Source organism: Lissotriton helveticus, chromosome 3_2 (genome assembly GCF_964261635.1).
Source record: "Lissotriton helveticus chromosome 3_2, aLisHel1.1, whole genome shotgun sequence".
Classification (NCBI taxonomy): domain Eukaryota; kingdom Metazoa; phylum Chordata; class Amphibia; order Caudata; family Salamandridae; genus Lissotriton; species Lissotriton helveticus.
In genome coordinates this window covers 147,005,978-147,023,701 of record NC_136062.1, presented here as the reverse complement: position 1 = coordinate 147,023,701, position 17,724 = coordinate 147,005,978, and the positions used below count along the sequence as shown (strand labels likewise).

Genomic DNA, 17,724 nt, shown 5'->3' with positions numbered 1-17,724 from the left:
ATTAGTGACTCTGGCGGCACGACCCTCTCACCTCTGTAGATGAACACTCCCGAGTCACTCAGGGACAGCTCCTCTCTTATTTCATAGAACCTCCGTACTCCATCGGTGAGCTTCCTTTTGTCAGGCCAGCCCGACGTCAGATGTTTCTTTATCTCAACCTTTTCCACGTCCTGATCATAGGCGTCCGCCCATTCCTGGATACTTATTGACCTCTCATGGTCCTCCATGCTTGCCACCATCTCTTCCTTATCCAGGGCATCCTCCGGCGCCACTTCCATCGCCGCAGCTCTGCTGAGATAATCCGCGACCCTATTCTGCGTTCCTGGCAGGTATTCGACATCATAGGTGTAATCGAGCAGCTTCAGAGTCATTTTTGCTATTCTCGGGGTCGCCGTCTCATGACCCGAGGAAGTCAGGACTTTGATCAAGGGTTTATGATCAGTTTGAAGCTTGAATCTTGTGCCCCAAACGAACTGCCGGAACCTGCCCAAAGCCCAGGTGACTGCCAGCATCTCTTTCTCAATGACGCTGTACCTTTGCTCCGTCGGAGACAACGCACGTGAAGCAAAGCTGATCGTTTCAGTAGCTCCATCATCTCTCACTTGGGCTAGGACAGCCCCTAAGCCCTTATCACTGGCATCTGTTGTCACCACAGTCTTGCCCGAGGGGACATACCCTTGCAATGGAACGGCATGGCTGATGCAGTCTTTGATCATGTCAAATTCCAATTGCGCTTCTGAGTCCCACTCAAACTTTGTCTTGTCTCTGATGAGTTGCCTCATTCTGTATGTCCTGGTGGCGAAGTGTCTCACAAATTTGCTATAATACTCGGCCATCCCAAGGAATGACCGCACTTCCTCCTTGGAGCTGGGAGCCTTGGCATCCTTTATGGCCTTCACGTTTCGTTCCTTGGGTGAAATTCCACGTGTGCCGATCTCATGACCCAAGTATGTCACCGAGTGGGTCCCAATCTTGCATTTGCTCCATTCCGCCGTTAGCCCCTTGTTTTGTAGTACTTCCAGAACTCTATGCAACTTTCTGTCGTGATCTCCTTTGGAAGAGCCCATCACCAGGATGTCATCCTGAAAGTACTGTACCCCCGAAATGTCCTTGAACAGCCGATGCATCAGCTTCTGGAAGACAGCCGCTGCGGATGCCAGGCCAAAGGGCATCCTCCGGAACTGGTAGCACCCAAATGGTGTAATGAAGGCGGTGTACTTCCTACTCGATGGATGCAGCTCAATCTGATAGTAAGCAGACGTGAGATCTATGGTGGAGAAGTGAGTTACACCTTTCGTCTTGGCGAGCATCTCCTCGATTCTAGGCAGGGGAAATCTCTCCACAATGAGATTTTTGTTGAGCTCGCGGAGGTCAACGCAGAGACGAACCTGTCCATTGGGCATCTTGACCACTACCAAGGGGGATAGCCACTCCGCACTGTCCACCGGCTCTATGATGCCTTGCTCCTCCAGCCTCAGGAGTTCATGTTGTACCGCTCCGCTGGTGGATATGGGTATGTTCCTGACTTTGTGCACCACAGGTACTGCGCCCTCCTTGAGGACCATTCTGTGGACGAACTTGTCCAGTTTCCCGACTGAGCCATCAAAGACTTTGGGGTATGCAGACTTCCAATCTTCATCTCTCGTGAGGGGCCACTCGTCCGTCAAGAGAATCTGTTCTTTTCCACCCGGGTTGAGTATGATTCCTAGATCTCCTGCGTCTCTCCACCCCAGCACTGAAGGACCTCTCTCTGCTACATACAGGGTGCACGTGGCTGACCTCCCTCTGAATTCGAATGTGAAGTCTCGGCACCCCACCAGTGGAATGGCGTTCTCAGTATACGAGATGGGTCTGATGTCTGGCGGCCATAGGTCTGGTCCCACCACAGGCACAAAGTCTTCTTCCCATATGGATCTTTGCACGATGGTCCAAGGGGATCCTGAATCGATGGCCACATGTACCTTCACTCCCCCTATCAGCATGTCCGTGCGAGGCTTATCTCTCCGCTTCCCCGTCACTTCTAGCACTTGGTCCTCGATGCATAACACCAAATCGTCGTCTTCCAGGTCGTCCTCCTCGCTGACGTCCGCTGCGGCCGCATCGACGCACTTGACCGTGGATTTCTTCCCCTTCTTGCGGCATACTTTTTCAAAATGGCCGACCAGGCCACAAAACGAGCATCTGGCGCGGAACGCGGGACAGCGTTTATCCTGCGCCGAATGTGCCGTGCTGCCGCATCTGTAACACGCAAACTTGTTGTCTGGGCCAGGGCGGACCGTCTGTTTCCCTGTCCATCTCGAGTCCTTCCTCTGGTCTCCATACATCCCTCTGGGTGTGCTGGGCTGGGGTGCCTCATCTATCTTGTTAATCATCTGTCTCGGTGCGCTCTCACGTTTGGCTGCTTCAGCACCACGTTTTGACATCTCAGCCTTTTTGACCATTGCAACAACTTCCTTAAGCGATGTCTCGCTCTGCGCCCAAAGTTTGTCCTGGACAGCCCTGCATGTGGTGTGCATGACAATCTGGTCTTTGATATACTCCTCCTGAAGACCCCCGTACTGGCACGTGATGGCCAGGCGTCGGAGCGCCGCCACATAATCATCAATCGATTCGCCAGCCTCCTGCTTCCTCTGTTGGAAATTATACCTGTCTATGGAGACACAAACTGCTGGACGGTAATGGCTGTCCAAGTCATCCAGTGCATTTTTAAAGACGTCTGTTTCAGTCGCTCCCCTCTCCTTGGGCACCAGGTTCTTGAACACTCTCACCCCTTCCGGGCCCAGGTTGTGGAGTAACAGTCTCTTCTTCCTTTCCGGGGTGAATGCCCCTTCGTTTTCATCTTCAAGTGCTTCAATATAGTTTTGAAAGTATTCCTTCCAATCTTCCCATTTTAGCTGTGGTTCTCCCGGTCTAGGCAGGAATGGGACGGGGGCCATCAGAGCCGACGCTTGACTCGCCATCCTGGCCTCGCCTCTGGGGTCTACCACCTGGGCACTGTGTTGAATGGGTACACCGGATGCTCCTGCACTCCCTGCCGTGTTACCTTGCCCTCTGGGACTACCTGGGGTGCTGTCCCTTATAGCCTGCGTGGGGTTGTCGGTTTGTGCCCCTTCCTCTGTCTTGGGGGTGATGCCTTTGGCTGCCAGGGTGCTGGCTGTGCTCTCCTTCCCTAGCCCGGCACTGACCTGGTTGTTGGAGCTGTATTTGGTTATTTATCGCGCTGTTCCGCTACTGCCACACCCTCTGCTCGTCTTTGTTGCTGTTTGTCCTTCTGCTGGTTGGTGTGGGGCTGTTGTGGAGTGCCTACTCCTGACCACTGTACTCCCTGGTGTTCGTGGTCCCAGCCTCGTCGCCAATGTAATGTTCCTTGCCCCCACACTGTACACAGAGGCTCTGTAGGTGTATGAATTCTTTATTTTCATCTATAACAAAAGAATCTGAGCATAAGGGCGCCGAGCGTCTGCACAGCGACAGCTCCGGTCACCAACTGCCGTTCTCCCCGTTCGCGCCCTCACCGAACCACCTCCTGCGCATGCGCGCGTCTCGCGCTCCTGTCTATAGCGAGACGCGTCATCGCGTTCACGCTCATAGACTAGAGCGCATACTACAAATGCCATGTAAGGAAGCTAAAGCCTTCAGAAGCTGCGTGGTGCCTTTCAGCTGTGTAATTTATGAGAAATTATTTCCAACGTCCTGTTTTGTTTGGAACTCTTTAATAATGATTTTTAACATTTTAACAATGATTTAGAAAAAATATTTATTCAGGAAGCAGTTAAGCAAGTACATACAATTATGTTGGTAAAATTGTAAGAAATGTATTTGAAATACACATACTATTTCAAGAAATTACAAGGAAGAAGCAATGTTCTGTGCAATAAAGGTTCATCATTAAGTAACAAAACAGACTAAGATATTCCAAATCACAGGATGCTGAACTTCTAGTGCACCACCTCAAAGCGCAGACTGCCCATCCAATCCATATGTAAAACAAAATGAGACAAGAAAAAGACAACAATAAACGTGTTGACAAAGATCGGTAGGAGGATGGTATTAGGGCAAGAGACCGTGCGCTGTCCGGACTCTACTCCTGTATATGGGACCAAGTTAAATTAGGTGCCATTCAATGTAATTCAGTGTGATGTGACGCTCGGGAATCACTGAAGGACGCACGTGTATTTACAAAGAATATCATACTTTTGAAAACTCTCTAGAGAGGATTGCAGCCTCGTCCTAGAATTCAGACAGCAGCTGGTGCAAGTGAAAGGACCACCCTGCATGCAGTGGCCCCGATGCTGCTTTTCCCAGATGTCAGTAGTTTCAAAAGCGCTGTGATTTCTTGCATTATGTTTGTTTACAGGATGGACGCCATGTTAATGCAGCAGCAGCTTTGGCAAGGACAAGGTCGCAGGCCGGGCCTCCCAAACATGGAGGTTTAATGTCATACTCCTTCCAACTGTGTCTATTTGTAGATGCACTTTACTCTCTCTGCTCCCTACAAAGTATATAGTGTATCCTATCTAGTAGTTTTTCTCTCAATATATTCAACAAAGAGATGCTTTCAACCTATGAACATATATTTTAAAAATACAATCATTTTGATTTTTCAATATTCTCTACTGCTTCTTGTTCTTCTGTTTGTAATTATATAGGTGGGATAACTGCGATTGGTTCAGCACATAAAATATGCTAAAAGCAACATTAGCATTTTTCAAACTCCACCTAGCGTTATCGTTGAATACACGATGCAAAGCAATCATAGTACTTGCACCACTCTTAAATGCTTTTTTGACATGAAATAAAAGCACAACATAAGCCACCTAGCATAAAGTGCAGTTTCAAATAAAAGATGCATTATGCAGTGTAAAAACAAGAACATGAATATGATACGGAATTAATATAGGAATAAAAAGCATAGATTCATTTAGAAACACAAAACATCAAAACTCATGCAATCAAACACCAAAGGCGAAGATTCGAATTTTCTTTAGAAGTTTAAAAATCTTCTGGACAGGAGTTGGTCGATCCTCTTTTGTGTTCCGCATAGTGTTTCTCTGTTGAAAAGAGCTAGAATGTCTCCCTTCTGCTCTGTCTCCCCTGGCCTTTAAAAAAGCACAAGAGAAATTCATGGTACATAGCTCACTTTGATCATATATTATTAGGGGTAACATTTCTATGTGCCAGCACACCATTCAGTGGCAGCTGCCTCTGTGCGGAGATGGGAGGGCCAGATGGGGGAGGCATGATATAAAAATAAAACAATTACTTACCTTCTTCGTCCACACTGCAAGTCTCTCCCCGTAGTCCTCGCAGACCACTGAAAGCACCCAGTATACCAGACTCTAGCAGCCAATTATGACGCTCCAGGAGTAGTGTCCTGATTGGTCTGAGTGGCCGAAACGGACACTCAGGCCGTAACTGGGAGGCTGGGCATGTTTTCCACTGGGCTGTGCAACACAGCCCAATTGAGAACATGCCAAGTGGGCATGACTGTTTAGACTTAGGGAGGGAGTGTAAACCACTCCTGTTCCCTCTGACGCGGGGAAGCCCAGCCCCGCCCTGCCCGACCTGGCTGGAGTCCCACTAAGAAAAATAAAATGATAATACCTTCATTTTCTTTTTCTTTTGCACTGCTCAACGAGCAGTGGGGTGTCGCTCCTCCGCCTTAGCAGAAGAGCCGCCACTGAGACCCTCCCAAGTGCCAGCAAACCATTCGCCCCACAGACATTGTCAAATTTTATCCTAATATATGAAACAGATACAGTGAAGAAATTAACCACCCCACCCTGCTGCCCTGGAAGTTTCTAGATTCGACGTTTCGCATTCACAGTTCATTTCCTAAAATCTATCTCAGGGTTTGGTGAAACATTCTTTTAAACTATATTGTGGTTTGGTGAGGATTCCTTTAAATCTATTTTAGGGTTTGGTGAAGTGTGAAACTGGAATCATGACGTTATATACAGGCAGACGTGCAAAAACTAGACAGGAGAGCACAAAGAATATTGTGTATATCAAATACGTCTGTGGTCTTGGAATGGTAATAGAAATATATAAACTTATTAACGTATATAAGGTCCTGATTAGAAATAAATCCCTATTTCGGCTCTAAGTTGATCCATAAAGAATGTGAAAGCTTTATAAAGAGTAGCAGGATAAAATTGCAGTTAGTGAGACTCCAAGCGTCCAGGCTTGGTTCAAGGAAAGACAGGCCAGGCGCGTGGCATCTTTCAGAAAGAGCTGAAGCCTGACATTCCTCCGAAACCCTAGCAACCAGCCAGTTCCTGATCAAGGTACCTATTCTACATGTAGAATTTTACTCTGAAGCCAACTATAACCTCCTGTGCAAAAACACTATTTTATAAGCTAAGTAATGGCCTTTTGAAAACTCAATTATTCTGTTTGTTGTTACATAATTCTCTAGAGACAAGCTGGGAGAAAAGTGCTGATAACTCACTTTTTTTGTGCCAGTATTGGACAGATTACTATTTACAATGGGACGTGGCTGACTACCCTGGAGTGAAAAATGTACGTTTTCCAGATGGGCAGATATGGAAACCAGACATTCTCCTGTATAACAGGTATGTATTTTATGACTCGTTTTAGCAAATTAAAGGTAATGCTGATTGAGATGTTGCTGCAATTACGATCTACCCATTTTTTCAAGAGTTGGTGATGTTCGACTGCAGTTAAATTATTAATGTATTTATAATGTATTTATACAGAATTGTAGACTGGGGACCAGGAGCAATTGGATGTTAGAATGCAGTACAAGAAAGCGAGAATGCAATTTCAGGAAAATAAAGAGTGTAATACAAAGATACCCCATAGCAAAACTTTGTACTTTTACTTAAATTGAGCAAATGGTTCTCGGTCAGGCTCACCGGCAATCATTTTTTGGGACTGGTGCTTACTTTTCCCACATAAATTTGCTCCAAAAGCATTTGAAACAAAAACACAAAAGGAAAATTCAGAGAAAATGTGACTCAGCACTTACTTCCTAACAATGTTTTGGTTAATAGCACCCTTGTTGATCACAGCAGCAATTGGCCTGAAAATGCACAAGACTCTCGGAATCTTTTTTTTGGTATAAAAAAGGATTCTTTATTCAATAATTATTTTAAAACATATTCTTTTCTTCTTGGATTTTGGCTGTAACCAAGGTGTTTCATCCAATAGGACTTCTCTAGGGCTCGTCCAATGTATACCCTGGGGTTTTAACTGGAAATTCACCATCCAATTAGTCAAGAGCGCTTGCAGCAACCTGTATGAACACAGGAAGTTCCTGCAAACTGATCAAAAAGTGGAAGAAACTGGACGCCCAAAAGTTATCGAATATCAACCTCTAAGTTCCCAAATCAATATATAAAGAAAGGTTTAATATTCTGTTGATGAATGAGGTCTTGATGGTAACAAGCAACGTAGTCCAATGTCAGAACCTGTAAGTTGTGGAGTATGGTAACTTGCACCACCAAAGGGTTGACGAAAGAGTGGAGAAAGATGGAAAACCAATAACAAAGGGACTAAGCAGAGATGTAAAAGTACCTACAAGAGTGAGATAAATAGCCAGGGAGTGTCCGATGTTGGATTGAAGAGACATGACGTGAAATCAAGACTGCAAAGCCTTGGTAATCAGCACTATAACCTTCAATAGCAGACAGTTGTTGTGGTGAGTCCCCTTGGGAAGGGACCCTGCCAGGCCTGCTCTCTAGAGCTGAACAGCACCACTTAGGACACCTTCGCTCCCACCATGCTAAGTCTTTGGGCAGTGTGGGCCTTGAGTTGATTGACTTTGTAATTAAAAAAGTATATGAATGTACACTGCCAATCAAGGAATGACATTAACTTCACTTGCATGGGGCACACAGCATATGTCTAAGTTCTTTTAACGAAAGAATTATATGGCTCTTTGGCAGTAACATCCCGTTAGATGAGCACCCCACTTCCCTCATCTTGCCCTTGTTTAATGGATCACAGGCTGCAATAAACAGAAACTTTGAATCACCACAGGTGGGATTCTGTTGCTTTCAATATGATGAGAGCCAAGGAGTTTAGAACTTTACAGGTTTAGTTGGAATGTACTGGTAATTTTTGATAAAATCACATAATCTCTGAGACCAGAATGATTGCTCTAGACACAAGTTTCTTGGTAAATATTTCTTATCTGTGTTTCCTAAATTAACTATAGAGCAGGGTTTGAGGAGGTTGTAGGAAAGCTGCCTTTGCACGGTTACCTCAGATTTTTCACCTTTTTCTGGACCCTTCTTTTGCTGGCCTACGAACTTTTTGCACTGTTACCCCACTTAGCAGGAGTAAAGTTCCTGTTCCTCCCATTTTAAACATGTTAGAATTGGCTTAAACCTGATTGGTGCAATTAACCTTCTTATAAGGCTCTAGCACAGGGTAATGAGATAAATCTCTAGCACTGAAAGTTGAAAGTCACATTGGGACTACAGCACATGTTGTGTAATCAATCACAGTAGCAGTACAAATATGGCTTCAGACCTACCTTGTGTGGCCTAACAGCAGTAACTTTAGCTCTGCTGCACAGACCAATCAAAATCACCCTTTTGACAGGCAGGGAAACCTGATTCCAAATATTAAAGAAGTTACCTTTACGCACACCTAGCTACCCACCAGGTATGGTATATAATATTGAATAGTGGATCATGTGTGACTTTAGAAATGGCATGTTCCCTCAGTGACTAGACTCAAAACGACTGTAACTGCCTCATAAGAAAAGTAAAAATATAGAGTATACCCCTTAACCTATAATTTTTGACCCTCTACTGATTACATTCAGAGACTTATTTTTAAACTTGATGAAATTCCGCTCTAATGGTGAAGTTGCTGGAGGCTAGTTTGTATTAGGTCTCCAGCCACTGCCCAATCTGTCCTTAGCCTGATTGAGGTGTGAAAGAAGTGTGAAAACTGCTCCTAGTGTAGGGACAATTGCCTTGGTGTAGAAAGGTGTTTTCTCTCCCTTGCAGGAAAACCAGCTTGGGTGGTCCCGGGAACTTCATTAATTTCAAGGGAGTCTACTATGTCACAATTAAATGTTGGGTGCCCCCTGGAAAGGCCCGACATTTGTCCTCCTAGTCAGGCTAGAATCTAACCTAATTTGTGGATAGCAAACCGAAGAACAAAGAAGAGGAATGCTCATTATCATGGCCACACTTCTTGGTGGGCACACAGAATCTGGAGTTTTGGAGAAAGTTTTGCCTATCTCGGATTGTAGGTGTGAGGGACACTCTGGTATTTTTTACACAAGTGCAAACAGGAACTGCTGAAAAAGTGGGTATGGTTGTTCCTGTGCACTTTTACCCCAGTGGTTAGGCAGTGCTCAGGAGTAACCACCACCCACTAGCTGGTGCCTGGTATAAATGCAGCACCGAAGGCACTATCCTTGGAGAACTTTTCAGGACCTGTAGAAGATAAGAAGAGGACTGGGCCTGCTGTCTGTGACCTGAGAGGAGCCTGAAGGACTGGACCTGCTTCCTTCTGTGCCCATGATTAACAAGTGGACTACAAGGGTCAGTTGGCTGCCCTCCTCTGTGGCTACAGTGATGCAACAGACTGCAAATGCCCTTTCCCTGAAGTACGTAGCTGACTAGTGACAAGCGAACCTGGACTGGAGTTTGCGTTGGCCTTTGCCTGACACCGTGAGAGTCTTTGATTGCCCCCTCCTCCTGAGTATCTGGGTGCCTTAGACCTGTATTCAAGCGGTTGTTTGGGCACCAGAAGAATGTTTGGAAACATTTTCCCAAAGAGATCCCATGTGTCAGGCAGTTTCTTGGCGTCAGGTTGTAGTTCAGATTCATTCCTCTCAAGGCTCCCAGCACCTCTGAAAAACTGCCAAAGTCCCATTCAGCAGGAAATCTCCAGAGCTTCAGCAAGGTCATGCTTTTCCAGGCATCTGGCCATCCATTCCATTACAATGGCTACAATTTCAGCAGCAGACTTATAAGAATATGTGTTTCTTCAAAAAAGTGACAAAGTCCCTTTCTGAAGTGGAGCTTAAAAACTTTTTAGAACTTTTTAATATCCAGAATTCCCACTGGAACTAATCCACTTAGTGGTTCAGACCAGCGTTGCATTGCGGTCGGCCACAAAAGTGTGGTAGGTCTCCACTTCTTCTATAGACTACTTTAACTTTTTGCTACTATTATTATATAAAAAAATGAATTCATATCTCCAGTTACCTTAGTGCCACATTGTCAGTTTGGTGTCATTTTGTTAGTTTGATTGAGAGCGAGTGAGTGCTACGATTTGTGCGCGAAAGCGTTTGTTTATTTTAACTTCGTTTAAAAATACTTGCTGCTTATTTTAAAAAATTGCGTGTTTTGCACTGTGATATTTGCTACTTTGCACTGCACCTACCTTTCACCTAAACGCTCTGTTCTGCAGTGTCCTGAGGCGAAAAGCCGGGTCCTGCTCTTCTAAATCTACAAACTTTCCTATCTTTAGCTATCCCTGCTCCCGGGTCACTGACCTCGAGGTAGGACTTCTAGCGGCGGCCATATTAGGTGAGGAGAAGGCTTGGGGGCTGAGAAGCAAGCGCTTAACCACGCCCACCGCCCCGCCCTCGTGGGCATAAAAGAACAGATCCCTGCACTTTCCTCACTGATTGAGAGCGAGTGAGTGCTACGATTTGTGCGCGAAAGCGTTTGTTTATTTTAACTTCGTTTAAAAATACTTGCTGCTTATTTTAAAAAATTGCGTGTTTTGCACTGTGATATTTGCTACTTTGCACTGCACCTACCTTTCACCTAAACGCTCTGTTCTGCAGTGTCCTGAGGCGAAAAGCCGGGTCCTGCTCTTCTAAATCTACAAACTTTCCTATCTTTAGCTATCCCTGCTCCCGGGTCACTGACCTCGAGGTAGGACTTCTAGCGGCGGCCATATTAGGTGAGGAGAAGGCTTGGGGGCTGAGAAGCAAGCGCTTAGCCACGCCCACCCTCCCGCCCTCGTGGGCATAAAATGGAACCCTCATATAGGCAGCGCAGCGGACGGGCGCAGCGGGGGCGCCGGCGGGGCGCCGAAGGCGCGCCAAAGGCAAGCCCGTCTGCGCCCGTCCGCGACCGGCCGGGACCAGGGGCCAGGACCCTTGGCCCCACGCCGGATTATTCCAAGGAAAACCTAATTGCGCTTAATAGCGCGACCTACTCCATTAGCCAACATACACAACAGATTCTAAGGCAGGAGAACCTACTGAAATCCGTAGCTGAACCAGCCAAGAAAAAACCCAACCAGAGAAGAAGTAGAGCACCGGTAACATCACTGAGCGTCAGCTTGCTGAACACTCGTTCACTCCAAAAACACCATTTAGAGGTATTCTCCCTGCTCCAGGAGGGGAATATAGACATTCTAGGAGTCACGGAGACATGGTTGGATGACTCTTCCGCACCCGACCTAGTTGCGGCCCTCCCAGCCAATTTTGGTGCTATCTCTCATAATAGAAAAGATGGCAGAAAAGGGGGGGGAGTAGCACTGCTATATAAAAATGTCTTTAAAGCAGAAACTATCTGTGCTGAATGCATTGAGGGAGCAGACATCCTAGGTGTTAAGTTTTGCTCTCCCACCAATTGCCTCACGATAATCATTGTATATCGCCCACCTAAAACCCCCCCAACATTTCTAGAACCTTTCTTGGCATTGCTCCATGACCTCCGTACGAGATATGAGGGTCTCGTGGTAATGGGCGATTTTAACCTCCACTGGGAGGAGCCCATTAGAGACATCACGTCCAAACAGCTAGAAGATGCAATGACCACACTAGAACTAACCCAGATTGTGATAGGCCCAACCCACATAAAGGGCCATACACTGGACCTGATTTGGACCTCTGTTCCTGCCCTGTGCCCAGTCACTTCATTGCCCTGCATTTGGTCAGACCACTATCTTTTACAAGGTAGCTTAGCTTTCCCGAAACAAGAAAGCACCTCATCCGACAAATGGCGGGTTGTGAGAAGATGGAACGCCATTAACCCGGATACTCTGCTATCTACTCTACAGCAAGCCTCCCACTTAAACAGGCTACCGGAAGATGACCTAGAGAAGGCCAGTCAAAAGCTATCGCAAAAATTAGTATCTGCAGTTGAGGTGGTAGCCCCAGCACGTAAGATAAAAATCAGGGAAAAAGGTAAAGGCGCCCCATGGTTCAATGATGATCTGAGACTCCTAAAACGGTCCCTGCGACAGTGTGAAAGAGCCTGGCGAAAGGGGTATGATCTTAACTGCCAGACTTGTTATAAGGAAAAGCTTGCCTTGTATAAACAAGCCATCATAACCAGAAAAAGTGAGTTCTACGAGAACAGAATTGCCACAGCATCTAACCCCCAGAAGGAAGTTTTCCAAGTACTCACTGAACTGAGGAAAAAGAAGGACCAACCGCCTTCCTTTACGCAAGAGGACTGTCATAAATTCCAATCCTTCTTCACCTCCAAGATATTCGACCTTGTGAGAGAAATCAAAAGCACCCCTAGGCTTGACTGCCCGACTACTCCGCTAACTCCACCTCCCACAATCACTGAGCCTTTAACCTCCCTACCCCTACTTACCAAGGACTCCCTGACAAAAGTGATGAACCAAATTAAATCAGGTTCTCCGGCGGACCCGTGCCCCCCGCAGATATTTAAACAAGCCTGGCCAGTTCTGGAGGAGGATATTTTATCACTCCTAAATAGCTCCCTAACCTCGGGACTAGTCCCTTCTATTCTGAAAGAGGCGAGACTGATACCCCTGCTAAAAAAGGCCGGTGCCGACACCAAGATTCTAAAGAATTACAGGCCCATATCTCAATTGCCTTTTTTAGCAAAAATATTGGAACACCATGTGCTGTCTGCCTTCTCGCACCATCTCGAGAGCAACGCACTACTACAACCCAACCAAGCTGGGTTTAGAGCTCACAACAGCACAGAACTAGTCATGTTATCAGTGCTAGATGACCTACGTCTTAAATCAGATAATAAAGATCCCTGTGCCCTGGTGCTTCTCGACCTCTCCGCGGCATTCGATACGGTCAATCATGACCTTCTTCTGTCGCGGCTGGGGGAGTTTGGCATCAAGGGCACGGCCCACGCCTGGCTGACCTCGTTCCTAGGTGGACGGGTCCAGAAAGTACAACTGGATGATATGGTGTCAGAGGCTGCTGAAATCACATGCGGTGTCCCGCAGGGCTCCGCACTGTCCCCCTTGATGTTTAACGCCTATCTGCAGCCCCTCATTGCATCTCTGAATCAGATGGACTGTAATATATATAATTATGCTGACGACACCCAGATCATCATCCAGATAGGCGACTCCCCTTTGACTGATCAAAACTTGAAGAATATTTTAAAATTTACCGTCAACTGGATGACGGCAAACTTTTTAAAGATTAACCCTGACAAGACGGAGGTCCTTCCTATCACCACTTCATCCAGCCCCTGGTGCGACCTCCTTTGGCCTTTGGAGCTGGGTACCCCCCCAATACCGGCAACAGCAGTGAAAAGCCTGGGCATAATCATAGACACAAATCTTACGATGTCAGCCCAGGTCTCGACGGTGGTGGGCACCTGTGTAGGTCTCCTGAGACAACTGCGCAAGCTAGCTTCTATTCTAAAGGCAGATACTCTCAGAAGAGCAGTGTCAGCCTTAATTCTAGCCCGACTGGATTATGGTAATGCCATGTACTTCGGCATCACGAAAAAACTCTCCAGGAGACTGCAGATCGTCATGAATGACGCGGCTAGACTTATTTTTAATAAACCGAGAAGGACACCGGCCACCCCCCTCCTCCGGGAGCTACACTGGTTGCCAGTGAATCAACGAGCTAAGTTCAAGGGCCTATGCATCACGCAGAAAGCCTTATATGGGCAAGCCCCGGAATATATTAAAAAACGACTTGTCCCATATGCCCCTAACAGGAACCTACGCTCAGCTAACGCCGCCCTATTGATCTGCCCTAGGATCAAACGATCCACTATTGGTGGTCGGACATTCTCCCACACAATGCCCAAAGCCTGGAACGAACTGCCTGAAAATCTGCGCAAGGAAACCAGACTCCTGCCTTTCAGGAAAAAGCTAAAAACCGTGCTTTTCCAAGAGGCATGGGGTAATATCTAGTCTGCTTTACCCCTGCCAGTACTCACTCACCTGTCAAGCGCTTAGAGACCCCGGGGTGATAAGGCGCTCTACAAGTTGAAAATACAAATACAAATACAAATACAACTTTTACGCTATGGGGATAATTTGCTTTCAGGATTTTTATTTCCTTGTGTTTTGACTTTATTACTGTTTTGTTAGTGCATACATACTTCTCCTATTGCCGTAAATTAAGCCTCTCTCCTTTGTGCCATAGCTACTAGAGGTTGAGCTCAGGTTTGTTTTGACTTTGAGTGTTCTCCTTGACATGGAGTGTTAGGCAGTTACACATCCCAAATATTAACCCACTTTCTTACATATTGTTTTTTGAGGTCTTGTCAAGGGTACCATATCACACAAAAAGCACAACCTAATAGGGAGGTGTGATGTTATCTTACGATATAGGGGGCATATTATCAAGGGGGTTTATCTCCGCTTTTTTGGCTTTAAAAGCCAAGAAAGCGGAGATAAAATTATCTCCCTATTACCAAGCTGTCGCTAACACCAGTTAGTGACAGCTAATAGGAGATAGCGACCATCTTGGGCCCCGCTATGCATGTCAGTGATATTTATCACTAATGACATGCAAAGTGGGCGTGCCAAGATGTTAGCGACTGGAAACAGTCGCTAACATCGCTATCTCCTATTACCAACTTTTGGAGATATTCGCGCTAAGCGCGAATATCTCCAAAAGCTAACACCTGCCCTGAGCAGTTCTTAACCATGTTATCCAATGGGAGGTGGATAACATGGCTAAGAGCATTTGCTCGATAATGCATGAATATCGCTGACTTTTCAGCGATATAATCATGCATTGCGGCCGTTTTTTATCGCATTTGCGATAAACCTTGCTAATAGCAAGGTTTATCTGCGATAAAAATCGCCAATTTGCGGCGATAAGTTTTGTCTCTAAACAAGTTAGAGACAAAAATTATCGCTAGTTGTTGGTAATATGCCCCTTGGTTCTTCCTATAACAAAAATTGTAACTGGTGAAGTTTATAGAGGTATTTAAATGCACCTCTTATAATCATAGCAGCATCCTCCTGTGTTTGTTGTAGATTGGTTGATTTCATTTCTCAGTTTGAAACCAATACAATAGTTATACTGTAGCTTTGTTGAATTGGTCGATATGGGAATTGTTTTTTTATTATATTTTTGAATGTAGATAAAAGGGTGCCATCATCAAAATGAAAGGGTTGGTTTGATTTTTCAATACTATGAAGAATGTATATGGTACTTATAACTTGTGTTGAACGTTCCTAGACAAAGGACTAAGAAAGCAGGTTAACAATGTTATGTTTTCTCCCATTAGCTGTATCATTAAATGAGAGGATGGCCTCACATTACTATGTGTACATGAAATCCTCCTGTTCTAGTTCTTGGTTGAACTCTTATTTGTGATGTTGTTTCATTGATGAGCTTCAGAATTCTGTATCTCAAAACTAGATTTAAAATGTTTAATTGTCCCTCTCTAGATCTGTTTCTAAAGATTTGAAAAAAGTAATATCCATTAGTTATCACGTTTTCTATGTAATATAGTCATTCATGTTCATGTAAAACAGTACACCAGCTTTGCATGCTGGTTTTATGACACCCATTTTCTATTGAAGGTTGGGGAGCTTTTCATTTATCTTTGATATTCTATCATAAATCCTTTATTTGCAGCTATTTTTTTTCTTCAAATATTCTTTCTGCAGTGAGTAGTCCTTGACTTGGGATGGACTTCCTAGATTGGTCTGGAGTATCAGAGTTGTTCTGCCAGTATACTCACAATCTACGTCTTCTCTCAAAGTTATTTTCATTTCTTTCATCTTTGTGAAAGAATTATGGTTTGGAACTAAGTACAAATGGAAGTCCTTGCTCAATAGGTTTATTTCAGTTGGTGATGGTAACCCTGCAGTAAACACTGTAACTGTTCCTTGTGCATAGAAGGGCTGCAGCTCTGCAATGAGTGTAGTCTTCTCAGCCTTCTCTTTCATTTATGTTGGACTACATTTTCTGGTTAATTTATGATGCGTTGATATGAAAGAGAAGATATATGAAACTTTTAAATGTCTTTTTTTTACATCTGCAGATTACATTTTAAGAACATCCATGACTCTCATAATAATTACTTCTACAACCCTTTCTAGTTTCTATACCAGATCAAAGCCTCTTACAGGGCTATTCAAAATGTGTAGTTCTTTTTTAAAATTGGCCTTAAGTCCCTCTAATTTTTTATGTTTATTTAAGCCCGAGCTGGCCTAGGCAAAATTCTGATTGCCTCATTTATGAAAAGTGTTGCATCGCTGTGTGAAAGCAGCGATGGAACACTTTCACTGCACCTCCATTGTGACGCCATATTTATTTATAATGTAGCACAGGGGTTTACAGAGTGACGCATCTGCCTAGATGTGTCACTTCGCAAATTGGGTGCAATGTGGCGCATTATTTACGCCGCTGCTGCATCACAAAACGCAACAGCAAAAAACACAGATGATGGACAGAATGTAGAACAATGTCATACATTCACCCAAGTACAAGGATCTGGGCATAAATCCATCTTTTTTTGCACTCCACACCACCCTGGGTTAGACACTGGCTATATGCAAATCAGCTTTGACCCTGTGCCTCATGGGAACAGTCCAGTCCGAACTACCAAGCCATGTCTTTCCCAGACCGGAATCAAGATCCAGATGCTGGGAGTTACGTAACTTATGTTACGCTCGCCGTAGTTGCACGTGCGGCTGCTTCATCATAAATTAAATGATGTGCGGCTGTGTCTGCCCAGTCTTCACCCTTAGGGTTGAGCATACTATGGTGGGGCTGGTCATTCTCATGCGCATGCTACTTTGCGCCTCGTGAGGTGAGGCGGCTGAGACGGACCGTGCGGCCCAGGACTGACTGGTGCGGTCTTAATTTAATTATTGCCAATGCTAACCTCGCCCGGTCTTCTGCCACCCACTCACGCCTGCCACTGAAGCTGCAGGCCAGGGCCCAGGTGAGTTAGTCTGTTGCCTACACTTTCTCAAGTTTGAAACGTTGATTGTCTCACAAGGAATCATTTTCAACCTTCACTTCTTCAATGGAACCCATTTCCTCCACTACCATGAGCATGGGCTGGGAAACTTGACCGCCATAGCCTCGACAATGTAATGTTTAACAGATTAATTTTTTCTGAATTAAATTATTACTTGCAGTTTCAAAAGTCAACCCTGGAGATTTAACATTTTTATCTACAACATCTGAACTCTTAACAAATCTCTACCTCATTATGAAGTTCATACAGAAGCTAATGCTCAACCAATCGCTACACAGTCTTGAGGTCCCGTCCACCTCCCCTCCGCTCTTCCTGGATCCACCTCTAGGCATGTCACACACAGCACATGCTTCTGTGATAACACCTTGCCAATCGTGTATTGGGACAGTTTCAAAGTTAGCCTCTCAGCCTATTTGCAGCCTTAGCCTCTCAGCCTATTTGCAGCCTCTAACATAACACAACTGCAGCTAGCATTTTATTATTAAATCATTAATAAGTCAACTTGATCAAAAGTTATGTATTTTTGTATTCATTTAAAATCGTTAGACATGTTGTATTAAACGCTTACAAGTTTAATTGCATTACT

At 45.1% G+C, this 17,724-nt stretch overlaps 1 protein-coding gene across 1 annotated transcript in view; it reads left to right on the top strand.

Moving 5' to 3' along the window:
- The window catches only part of CHRNA7 (cholinergic receptor nicotinic alpha 7 subunit), a 520,833-nt gene that overhangs the window by 269,240 nt on the left and 233,869 nt on the right, over positions 1–17,724 (top strand). Inside the window, exon 4 of the mRNA XM_078684612.1 lies at positions 6,466–6,575. Within this exon, the coding sequence (XP_078540738.1) occupies positions 6,466–6,575 (110 nt within the window). The remainder of the gene's footprint in view (positions 1–6,465; positions 6,576–17,724) is intronic.